Consider the following 12,011-nt stretch of genomic DNA (forward strand, 5'->3'; position numbering starts at 1 on the left):
ACAGCAGTAGATGAAAGAGAGGCCATAGTGAAGAGAGGAAGAGGAAAGCGCAGGAGGAGGGTGTAGCAGAACCATGCAGTGTAAAGCGGAGAAGGAGTGGAGGGGAGACTGCCTGCGCATGCGCAGAGTTGCCGGCGGCCACGGCATCTGCAGCCATGTGGGAGATTCTGAGGTGGGGAGGGCTACGCTCGTCTGCGGCGTCAGCTGCTGAGATCAGTACACAGTACCAGCGTGTGTCACAGGGATCATTGCTGCCCCAAGGGGCGATGGCGAGCAGCTACAAGTAAGGCCCGATGTGACACTCCCTTGGGTGTTGTTACCGCTGGCACTGGTGGCATGACTTCCCATGGCAAAGGGCCGCTCTCATGGTTCGTGGAACGAAAGCATAAGAAGAAAAGCGTAGTGCTGTGCAAGACGAGCTGTGCCAAAATTATGGCTACGATATGGCACCAGAGTAGCGCACGCCATCTGTATGGAAACAAGGTGCTGCATGAGTGGAGGTCTGTCTGCAGTAGCTGCTGTGAATCACACCCACTCGTCACCCCCACGCTGCCTTTTGCAATGTCGCAATTAGCGAGGCAGACACGCCACACTGCGCTCCGTTTGGAACGTGTTGCACGAGACAGATTGTCTGCGCCAGCCAATATACCGCGAAATGAAAACATGTACAGAGCTGCACTCAAATTTCGCATTAGGGAGTATCGTGATCTTTGGTGAAATTTTTGGCCTTATGGTCATCCAATTTTTAGCCCTGCCAATCTGTGGTGTCTGAATAAACACTTTTCATATTTGGTTTATGCTTCTTAGCACAAATAAATTCAGTGTCTGGAACTGTCTTTGTTTATTTTGTGCATAATTTTGTGTAGCTTGTGCCTCCCTGGGTTTAGTTCTTTTCTTCCTAAGGCATGTTTTAAATCTGTATTGCTAAGCAGATTTGAATGCAGCTAGAGTGTGAATATGCAGGGTGCACAGGTACATGTGCCAAGATCCTGTGGCTAACGAAGATTCCTATGGATTGGAGTTGACGCCTGAGGACCGACTGAACTGGCTGGTGTCTTTTGTTGTTAGGCAACTCGTTGCTGTTTTCCTGCCTCACTGTCAGGTCAGTTTTCATGCGAGTTAACTGTCATATTTGACTCTGAGAGGCTTGTTAATGTGATGATGTTATCATGCACCACAGTAAGGTTGGCTTCATTGCTGAAATGAAGACAAGGCAGACAAAACGAAGAAATATATTGTCACAAAGAAAGATTGATGCACATCTGTATTTAGAAGTATTTACATGGGGGAAAGTTTGTGGTGATTGCGCAGACTGGTACAAAGGTCACAGCTCCAGGAGACAGCCTACCACTTCCTCTTTGTCTTCCTCTTGCATGCACGGTCTTGTCCAAATGCAGCGTAACAATATTACACAGATGCAGACAAGAAAATATGGGCACAGCAAAGTGGCCATTTTAAAGGTAACAGAGTAAAATAATTGAAAACAAGACGACATTAAACCATGCAAGCATGATTTTTACTCGGACAAGTAACATAGAAAGTGGGACTATGTAGAAAATAACTGGAAAAGGTTGAAAGTGCAAGGTAAATAATGTAGTGTTGGCCTACTTGTAGTGACCAGAAACCCCTGGACATTTTTAAGGCAGCAAAATTGATGTAATATGGTTTGCTATTCAGGCTAAAGTACAGCATATCATTTCAAGAAATTAGGCAAAATAAAATGGCAGGTTAGATTGATACCGACACGCCTTCAAATGCTCGGAGGAAGTCATCTAGTCAAGGCATGCTCAGTTTCTGATAGTAAGGAGTTGAAAGCATAGTGATCTTGGGTCAGTTAGTGCTTGCCAGAAATCATGTTTTAGCACCTAAACAGTCTATTTACTTTCATTAGTTTTTTTCAACTGGCTTGAGTTATAAACTAGTATTTGGAGGGCAAAACCTTTAACCCTTTATGAATGGATGTTGCCTACAGGCAACATACCAGGAACATTTTTTTTTCTTGCCAAGTTTTGGTATTGAGTACAAAGTTTTTGACCACATGTCGTGGGCCAACACCGAATGACAGGCAGCAAGCATCATTTGTTGGTTTAGAGCAGAAACACAGGGCGAGGAAGAAGTTCAGCATGTTACTCGCTTTCTTTTGAGAGCGCAGTCAGAGGGGACAGAAGATGGGGGTGAAATGCAAAAACACCTGTGTACTTACATTTAGATGCATGTTAAAGAACCCCAGGTGATCAAAATTATTTCGGAGTCCCCCGCTACGGCATGCCTCATAATCAGAGTGTGGTTTTGGCACATAAAACCCCATAATTTTTTATTTATTTTTTTACTGATGCAAGGTGGGGGGGGGGGGGGTCTAGCTGCAGTGGTGTTGCGCATGGGATGTAAAGCAAATGAAATGCACATGTATGGTTCACATATGACTAGTGTTGTCTGTACAAATTCCAAACAAAACCATAGGTGGCTTGTGGGGTGAAGCCCAGTTCCAGTTTTCTGCCCGAGGTTTTTCCTGTATTGCTGAAAAATTTTCTGCAAAATATTTTTTCTTTTCATTGAATATGCTTAGTCTCTGTGTGTTTTGCTCATTTAGGATAGGAAAAAAAATTTCATTCAGGTATTTGTATGTGCCGTCATTAAAGGTTTAAAGCACATTGAAAGTGCCATTTCATGCATGTACTGCAGCACTGTAATGTAAGTACCCACAAGAAGCGCAACAGTTTGCAAATCATTGGCACCACAGAGAAAGGCAGATGGCTGAAGCCGCTTACTTACGCTCACTTTCCCTTTCAGTTCCACATGATAGAAGACGCTGATGCAATGAAATGTCTGAAAGTACTTGTCTGTGCTAATAGTAGCTTCGAGAAAAAAAAAAAAAAGAAAATAGGTAGGCTGTATCAGGGACACAGCCGCAGCTGGTACGTAAGAGGCCTTGTGCGTGCTGCAGAGGGTGTATGGGCACTAGGGTACAGAAATGACTTAACCAGATACCCAATTTACATTTATTCACGCATTGGAAAGCTTACATGCTTAACTTATGTTATAGCTAGTGGGGGTCTTACGATCTAATTTCGCAGTCATTATAATTCACTATTTGTTGTGGGCCCACTTGTTTTGCAGAGGGTGTTAGGGCACTAGGGTACAGAAATTAGCCCCCTAATGATGGCAACCGAGACTGCCCTGCGCCGCTTCAGCCCACCGCACTCATAGATCTTTGGGAATCCTGTGCTCGCCTCAATCTCCTGTGCTTGTGTTCCGTATGAAGACGGACATGTTCCGTCATGATCAGAGGGGGTTGGGTATCCCTCTGTCTTGATGCACGAGTCTCTTCACCTCATTTCTGGACCCTTCATGTCGGACACAGGGACGTTATAGCCAAGGAAGCTTAAATGCCTGCAACAACTTGCACACTTGTAGGCCTTATAACTCCTTATGAGCACCAGTCTGAGTCTGAATAATTATGCCTATTATGCCATAGTGAGCTCTCTCAAATGTGACTATTCCTGCTTGAATGGGCAAACATACTGCCCAGCGAAGCCTCTCAGAACACTGCATGCAGGGGTGAATTGAGCTTTGTGTCATGCTTTAAGCCCCCTGAATAGGGCTTATCATGCGTGGCACAATAGCGCCATCTCTGTACACAACACATGTATGATTGAGTAATGTCTTCTTTCCTCTACAAAACAATATCAAAGTAAAGCGCATTACACTTATTCACTTATTAGAAAGTTTACCTGCTTAACTTATTATTCATTTAGTGGGGGTCCTATGCTTTGATCTTGCAATTGTGCTCGCTCTGTGTTCATAGTGGGCCTGCTACGGTTAAAGACGGTTGGCATGATTTGACTTCTATCTTTCTGCCCAATTCTCTCATGTCATTTTTGGACCCTGTGTGTTGAACATGGGGCTGCCATTGCTGAGCACGCAGGAAACTTCAGCAAAAAAATTGCACATATGTCGGCCTTATAACTCTTGATGAGCACTGTTTTGGGTTCGATGGATTACACTTATTATTCTCCAGTGAGCTCTTTCAAATGTGACCACTTACGCTCGAATTGACAGACATGCTGCCAAGCTGTACTTCTCTGAATGACGAGCGAGAGGCTAAATTTAGCTCTGATTGCATCATGCATGGCGCAACAGCAGTGCAATCTGTGCACGCAATCAAATAATGGCTATTTTCAAAGTAACGCGTGTGGGCTGTACAGTTGCGAAAATATAAGCGATTATACTATAACAGATTTTTGTAACGATGATGATGATCATTATTTATTGGCATCCCCTTTGAAATGGGGTGGTGAGAAATAGTCACCTAGCCTGCTTTAGTTCCTGAGGTATGCTATACATGCTTTTCATTCTAGCATTTTTGTATAAATCTCCTTAATCTTCTTTTTCTTCCTAAAAACTTCTCTATCTACCTTGTGCCGCTGCCTATGCCTGTAACGGATCTGGTCGTATCAATCTCTTCCCTGCTTTTTTCCACCGATACTCTACACGTCTCTAGCTTATCTCGACAGTTGACTGGTCGATGCCTTCGTCCATGTTAAACCCAAGCGCTTCTGGAAAGTGTATATTACCTACGGGTCTCAACTGCATGAATACCTTTTCATTCCATTAGGATGTGCCGAGTGATTTGATTTTCGCTGCAGCATACACATGCCTCATCTTGTTGCGAATACTTGCTCCGGGTATGTTTTTGTCCTTAGGCAACCAGCTCGAGCCTCAAATAGCTAGGCACTTTCCTTCTTGTCATTGTACAGGTTTTCGTTTCTAATTTCTTTCTTCTCATTCTTGTAAACCTCTGTGGTCTGTTTTGTTTCCATGCTTTGCATGCAATTCACTGTCTGTTTCTCTCACTTTCTCTCTGATGACTCCTGGTTTTCTATTTACAGCTTCAATTACCTTGTACTTGGTTGCCAACTTTCTTGACCTCTTCCTCCATTCTGTGTCCATGGTTTTCAGGTACAGATGCTTGTGCACTAAAGCTGCCGACTTATTTTGATCCATGTTCCTGAGTCTTCCTTCACAACTAATTTTGCTCTGCGCTTCTCTGACTTCAAATAAGGCCTAACCCATGTCACCCAGCACTGCATGCCTCATTTGTGGTTTTGCTGTGGGCTCCCAAATGCGGTTTTAGCAAGCGATGCCTTCTGAGCGATTTTAAAAACATTTCACATCAAAATTAACGAAGAAAAAATGATGGAATACCATTTTATTCCACCTGCAGCGGGAAAAGATGTTGGTAACCCTTTTTTTTGTCTTGCATTGCTATGTAATAATACTGTATAGAAAATTTATGAAGGTTTTGTGTGTTGAATTCATGTGCCATTTAGCTGGAGCCAGGCTCTGAATTTCATTTTGCATGTTTGCAACACGGGATCTATCATGCAATTAGGAGCAGGAGCTATGTGTACCCAAAATGGCTGTTGAAACAGTCTCTCTCTCAAGAGAAACATTCCTTTTTTTTCTCATCTCTTTTTCTGTTTCATTCTGTTCATTCTGTTAGTGGAACAATAAACGGTGCAATTTCAGCAGTAAACACTTATGTTTGGCTAGTTGACCTTAGACTGGCACACTGCTTCCTCAGGGCACTTCTGATAAGTAAAATAGGCTGTTGTCCAGTCCAGAATCTACCTACTGGAACACACCTGCTCTTACATGAGCATGTTGTAAGAGTGACCATTCATGTTTGTCACAATACAAGCAGCAGTCTTGTGCTTGCAATAAAAGACTAAGCTATTGCCCTAGTATAAATGCATGACTGTCAAATAACTTATAATGATCACGGTTTTAACAATATATCAGATGTAACAATCAGCAGCTGATGTACTGTCAAATTTCGTATGTGTTCAATGATAATATAAACCACTTACTACAATGCTCCCATGCTTCATTATGGGTGTAACAATTAAATATGGCTACTGGGTGTGTGCGCTGAAAAGGAAAAGTCTGCAGAATGTCTGAAAAGAAAAAAAGAGAAAAAAAAAGAAAAGAAAAAGGGGCGGGGGAATGCCAGTCACTTCGGCACACCTGCCTCTGTGCTGCACATCCTGCTCGGCACGCCTTCATCACATCGCATTGCTGGCCCCCCTTGGCGGGCCCCCCTTCCGTGTCGTTTCCACCCTCTCGTCAACATTGGAAGGTGGACGGCAGATGGCGGCAGATTGCTTTCAAAGCACTGCAGGAGGAACTCCTAAGTTGTTACTGGGCGCACAGGCTGCCTGCCAACAGCACCAAAGCGCTATTATGGCTGCATGGTCCCCCTTTCCTAAGTTGTTACTGGGCGCACAGGCTGCCTGCCAACAGCACCAAAGCGCTATTATGGCTGCATGGTCCCCCTTTGTGGGAGGCAGCTCACAAAACACTGCGTGACTTCCTCGAGTAGTCGGACCTCGCTACCCGGCTGCTCTCCGTGACCTTTCAGTGCTGGTGTGCGGTGTCGGGTGACAAACTCTCTGGAGGAAGTCACTCCACAAGCGAACTATGGATATTTTTTACCTAGTCGCTATATCGTAAATATATAACTAGTTCGCCTTTACTCTGTTCTTTCTCTCTTTCCTTTTACTCCCTCCCCCTGCACAACTGCCCGCTATTCAAGTGTCAGCAGACTACGCTATATAGAGTTAATGCGGTCGGCAGCAATTTTCCTTCCCGCGCTTTTTCTTTATTTTTCTATCTATTTATTTAAACAGTCAATTTTACTGCTAGTGGATTTCATTTTCCTTTTCTTTTAGGCGCAGGCACCCAGTAGCCAGATTTAATTGTTATAGCCAATAATGCAGCATGGGAACAATGTAGGAAGGCTTATCTTACCATAGAGCACACGTAAGATTTTGTAGTGCAGTGGCTGCTCATTTTTACATGTGAGTATTGTTAAAACCAGTAATGCTACAAGTAGGTTTGACTGTACTTCTTTCCGTCCAAGTAAAATGTTTGAATGTTTGTCCCCTCTGCTTTTTTTTCGTGTAGCCCGGTTATAACAATTATCAGTTATACGAGTGGGATTTTTTTTGACACGTGAATATTGCTGTAAGTGGGTTTTACTGTAGTGAATGCTGACCTCCTGCACCTGCCACAGCTGACTTGGCCTTATATGCATGCAGAGCTTTTGTTTCGAGGTCATGATTCTTGGGCTTTTTTCCTTGTTCTAGTCTTCCATTTTAACAGAAGTCGCACTGTTGCCCAACAGCACTGCCAGCAGCCTCGCGCCTGTGAGAAGTTTCTGGAGTGCCTGTGCATGGCATTCTGCCTTGCAGAGGGGCACAGTGCCACCACGGCACTCCAGGTGCTGGAAGAGTGCCACGTGCTGCTTCCCTTCTTGTGGGACATCAGGGTGCACCAGAAGGAGCTGTGAGTGCGAGGCACTTTCTCATAAAATGTGCCACGTCTGACAGCTTCTTTTATTCCATGTATTGCACTTTACTGATAACAAGCATTAAGTGGATGACCTTCTTTGAGGGAGAGTAAAAGTCGAGGGGCTCAATGTCTAGTCATGTAACAGCCATATCAAGCCAACAAATGATGGAGCCAAGGAAGGTATAAGGTAAATCAACAGTTTATCTTATTTAAATGTCTAATTATGTATAAATTAGGGTTAGATTTCTGATGATCTTCAACTTCCTAATGAAGAAAATAAATGAAAGTGGAAGAAAAAAGCTTTTACCAGTGCAACAAAGACCAGCAGCCTCTGCTGCATAAGGCATGCAATGCCCTCCTAGTATTTGAGCTGTGGTAACGGCTCCCCCTCTTTTCACTTTCTTGGTTCTTTATGTACCTGCATGTCTAACATGGCTGTGGGAGTACGTATTAGTTCATCACATTTTCAGACATGGCAGCCATTGCATTTGTGGGCTTGGTTCATACTGGGGGCAAGGGGGACTTACTTCCGCCTTCATTTTTGTTTTCTTTCATTGGATAATATTGTGCCGATCGAAACTCAACCCTTATTGTTAAGTATCATAAAGTTGTTTTGATAAACAATTACACGCTGCCAAAAATGTGAGTTGACAGTTTAACTTTTTATTGTGCGAAATTGTGCCCAAAAAGGCAAGTAAAGGTCAAATGCAACGATAGCAGTGGGAACTGTCATAGGTTGCTAAAATTAAACACATGGACCCAGTTCGTCCACCATATTTATGAATGGTTAAATGGTAAACAAGAACCTGGGGCACTACGCCGACCAAATAAAGATTTAAAAGAAAAGAAGACGTTTCGGCTCCCACACGGGAGCCTTGTCCACAGTTTTTTTTTTACCTGTGAACAAGGCTCCCGTGTGGGAGCCGAAACGTCTTCTTTTCTTTTAAATCTTTATTTGGTCGGCGTAGTGCTCCGGGTTTTTGTTTACCATTTAACCATGTTTCATCCCGATCAGATGGGCTTCCGTCAAACACTAAACTTCATATTTATGAATGCATCATTATGCATTCCAGAGTAATCACTGGTGCTCATATACACCTGAGCATGTTCACGTTATGCACGCAATCTGATTATACAAGTACAAGGATGATGAACCTGGCGAGTTGGAACTTATCCATGATAGCAGCGTGCTGTAAACAACACCACCCATCCTGTTTTTCTCTTCCCATGTTGCTTACTGTACGCAGCTATCTCTGATTAGATGGTACTTTCTTGTTTTGGATTGACAACACTCAAAGAATTTCAGATACTGTATGCATGTCTTGCGCATAGCAATAATAGTGATACTTCGGGGGAAACTGGTCACCCAGAAAAAGCAAAAGAAAGTGTGCGTGAGGACGCTATTTTGACAGAAAAATAAGAGAAGAGCAATTTTCTTCTATACTTTCCTTGGCTTCATTGTCTGTTGGCATAGGTTTGATGTTCCTTTTTTACTTGCTTCATTTATAGTTCCCTTGTACATTTGAAAAAAGAAAACAGTCACTGTACCTTTATTGCTGTCGTATTAGGTGCACCTATCTGCAGCTGAAGATAGCATGCATTTGGGAACTACTTACAGGATGTTTGTTTTGTGTCTGTATTTTTATTTAATGTAACTCACTGCAGTAGCTCCCTGCCTATAGTGTTTGTTGTGTTGAGCACGAGGTTGAGAATTTGATCCTGGCCATGATGGGCTGCATACCTGTGGAGGATGAATGCAAAAACGTTTGTGTACCATGTATTGGTTGCACGTTAAAGAACCCCGCATGGTCAAAATTATTCCGGAGCACCCCCACTACAGCTTCACTCATAACCCACTATGCGTTTTCGGGACATTTTAACCCCACAATTTAATTAAATTGTTTATTGTAACCCACTTCTTTCTGGGGGTCCTTCAGGTTCTGAAAGTACAAACAAGAAGCCTGTGCTATGGATGTGCCATTTATGAACATAAAGGTGCCATCTTAACACAACTTTAGCATGTGCCTGTGCTCATCCCTGCTTGCCATAGCTTGTACCGTGATTTGAAATGTGCCTCCCACTGGGTTCTTATTGGCAGTACTACTATATAGATTCATATTAACACAAGATTTGGTACTGTCTGAAGAGCGTGAACCTCATTAAATATAGAATTTAGTTTAAAAACATATGCACAAATGCAATTACTCACTAACAACTGTTTGTTGCTAAAGGGTGAAGCCATGAACATACAACCTTTATACTGTACGTGCCAGAAACTGGACTGAAGTTTTGTTTCTGAGTGGTCGATTGCAATGTGTAATGTAGCATGTATTTGTTGATACTTGCAGCACACAAACAGTTTGCAGGAGCATTGACGCAATTGCTTACCATCTTTCATCCTTCTATGTATTTTAAATAAATATGCTCTGAAACTTGCCAAAATGGTGTGGCAGCAACCTATATGATAGAGTGTACAATGTACATCCAAAGTCGAAAGTCACATTAGTGACCTTTGTAGGGCATGAAAAAGAAAAGAAATAGAAAGTGTAAAAGCCAGCCAGAATAGTAAAAAAATAACTGTTGGAGTTTAACATTCGAATGGAGCTACGAAATATGAGCCACTGTTGGGGGGGGGGGGGGGCACTAGTTTAATTTCAACCACATTTGTTAAAGATACACCCAAAGCATGTACATATGAGCATTCTTGCATTCTGCCCTCATCAGAGTGTGATTTCTGTGGCTAGCAATCAATCCCGCAACCTTTTGTTGAGCAACAGAATACCATACCCACTGAGCTAGTGTGATGGGTCAAAATAAGCAAACAAAATAAAAAATACAAGAACTGATAAAAACTACGTACATAGGCACTCAGCATGGTGACACAGAAAAACCGTTCTTCCTTCCTCTGGTTCCTGCCTGTCAGAAACTAAGGGCCAAAACACTGCAGCTTTCTCTTACTTTTGTTGTGATGCTGATGACATCAACAAAGTGGACTTCAGCTACTGTGCAAATAACAAGGACATAGTTATGCCATTTCTCTGTCTATTGTGGCTGAATTGTAAATGCACTTTCCATTACACGGTCAGCTTCGATTAGTTCAATCCTGATGGGAGTGCACAAATTGGTCATTTCATCTGGCAGATTGCATTAAAGGTGGAAGAAACTGTAATATTACGTCGCATTTGTCTGCCTAGACAATTTGTGATCATCAGCATCTGTGCCTGAATATGTTTGAGCAACCATGCTGTGCAGTGAGCAGATGTGTTTGCATATCTGTCTTGTAAGAACACTATTGCATCCAGTCTAGCTTACTCTCTGATCAGACAGACTGGTGACACAATACTTGTGGCTCTAACTGCCATGAGTGCATTTTGCTCTGAAGCTCACATGTATACATACTTGCTTGCTGTCAGAGTGCAGACTTCTAACTGTTGGCATTTGCAGGATCTAATGAGATGCTGCCAACAGTGGATGGAAAATCAGTATGGGAGGTATCACCTCTTGGGTGACATTGGCATGCCCCAATAATTCTCTCAAGATCATATCGTTACTGTCCTTTGTCACTTCTGCTCCCTCCTTTTTTTTCTTTTAGTTTCCTGCAGGTTTGATGCTGCCTCTTGTGGAAAATAGTAACAGGAAGCATTGTGTTCAATGGGGCTGGTTGGTTCATCTTTAGAATAAAAGCAAGAACAGCGCAACACAGGACGAGCTCGTCCTGTGTTGGCTGTTCTTGTTTTTATTCTAAAGTAACAGGAATAGCTGCTGTGGCTGTCATGAGTAGACAGGCAGGCTTTGGTCATGCTGCTTGCAGGCATGAGTGGCTACCGCTCCTTTTAATTCCCAATGTTCATTCATCGTGAGCATAAATTCACAGATTTAAGGCCACCTATTTTTTTACTGCTGTTGTTCTCTTACCTTTGTTAAAAAACAGCATTGCATGGCTCAGTAGCTGACATTAGCCCCTATGCAACTGCGGTAAGTCTGCTTTGGTGCCACCTTACAAGTACATAGGTCGCAGAATCGTGGCATCTGAGACCACAGTCAATTCAGTGGTCTCGGAGGCCATATATTGTTACACTAAGTTGCTGTCACTTAGTCATTGCACTGATGCCTCATGTTTCAATGGAATAAGCTCACATTTTCTTTCAGCTACAGCCTCTTATGTTGGGATCCGTAGGATTTATTTTTCATAGCAATAACAATTGGAATGCAGCCACAATGCTTTCACCTATCAGGATTGAATAAACTTGTGGTCTTATTCATGGCACAGCAAATAGGTGGTTTCCAAATGTGCACCCTAGCAACGGCTCCCTCTGGGTGACAAATACAAATTTCGAAGGCCACACTCTTGCTAGCTGCATGCAGCGGAAGCGATTACGGGAGCCGGAGACATGTCATGAATGTCGGGTTTTGGGGACGACCTATTTGCAGCCATGGCCATCATAATGGTCACTTCAGGCTGCTGTCTGTTGATTGCAGCATCTGTCAGAACTAGATCGATAAAGCAGTGCGCTGTATCTGATGCAGAATTCAGCTCACTGGTGTAGCATTTGCCTGGTTTCTGTGGTTTGCTGCCGGGGATTTCCGAGACGCTGATTTGCTGGCCACCATCCAGATGGGGTGCCAAAGTTTGCCTGGTGAGACCCTAGTTCGTGTGG

At 43.1% G+C, this 12,011-nt stretch overlaps 1 protein-coding gene across 1 annotated transcript in view; it reads left to right on the top strand.

The window, feature by feature from the left end:
- Positions 1-12,011, top strand: part of LOC142568594 (uncharacterized) — a 203,911-nt gene that overhangs the window by 106,251 nt on the left and 85,649 nt on the right. Inside the window, exons 13-15 of the mRNA XM_075678472.1 lie at positions 964-1,102; positions 7,187-7,347; positions 11,881-11,990. Coding sequence (XP_075534587.1) covers positions 964-1,102; positions 7,187-7,347; positions 11,881-11,990 — 410 coding nt within the window. The remainder of the gene's footprint in view (positions 1-963; positions 1,103-7,186; positions 7,348-11,880; positions 11,991-12,011) is intronic.

Source organism: Dermacentor variabilis, unplaced genomic scaffold, assembly GCF_050947875.1.
Source record: "Dermacentor variabilis isolate Ectoservices unplaced genomic scaffold, ASM5094787v1 scaffold_22, whole genome shotgun sequence".
Lineage (NCBI taxonomy): Eukaryota > Metazoa > Arthropoda > Arachnida > Ixodida > Ixodidae > Dermacentor > Dermacentor variabilis.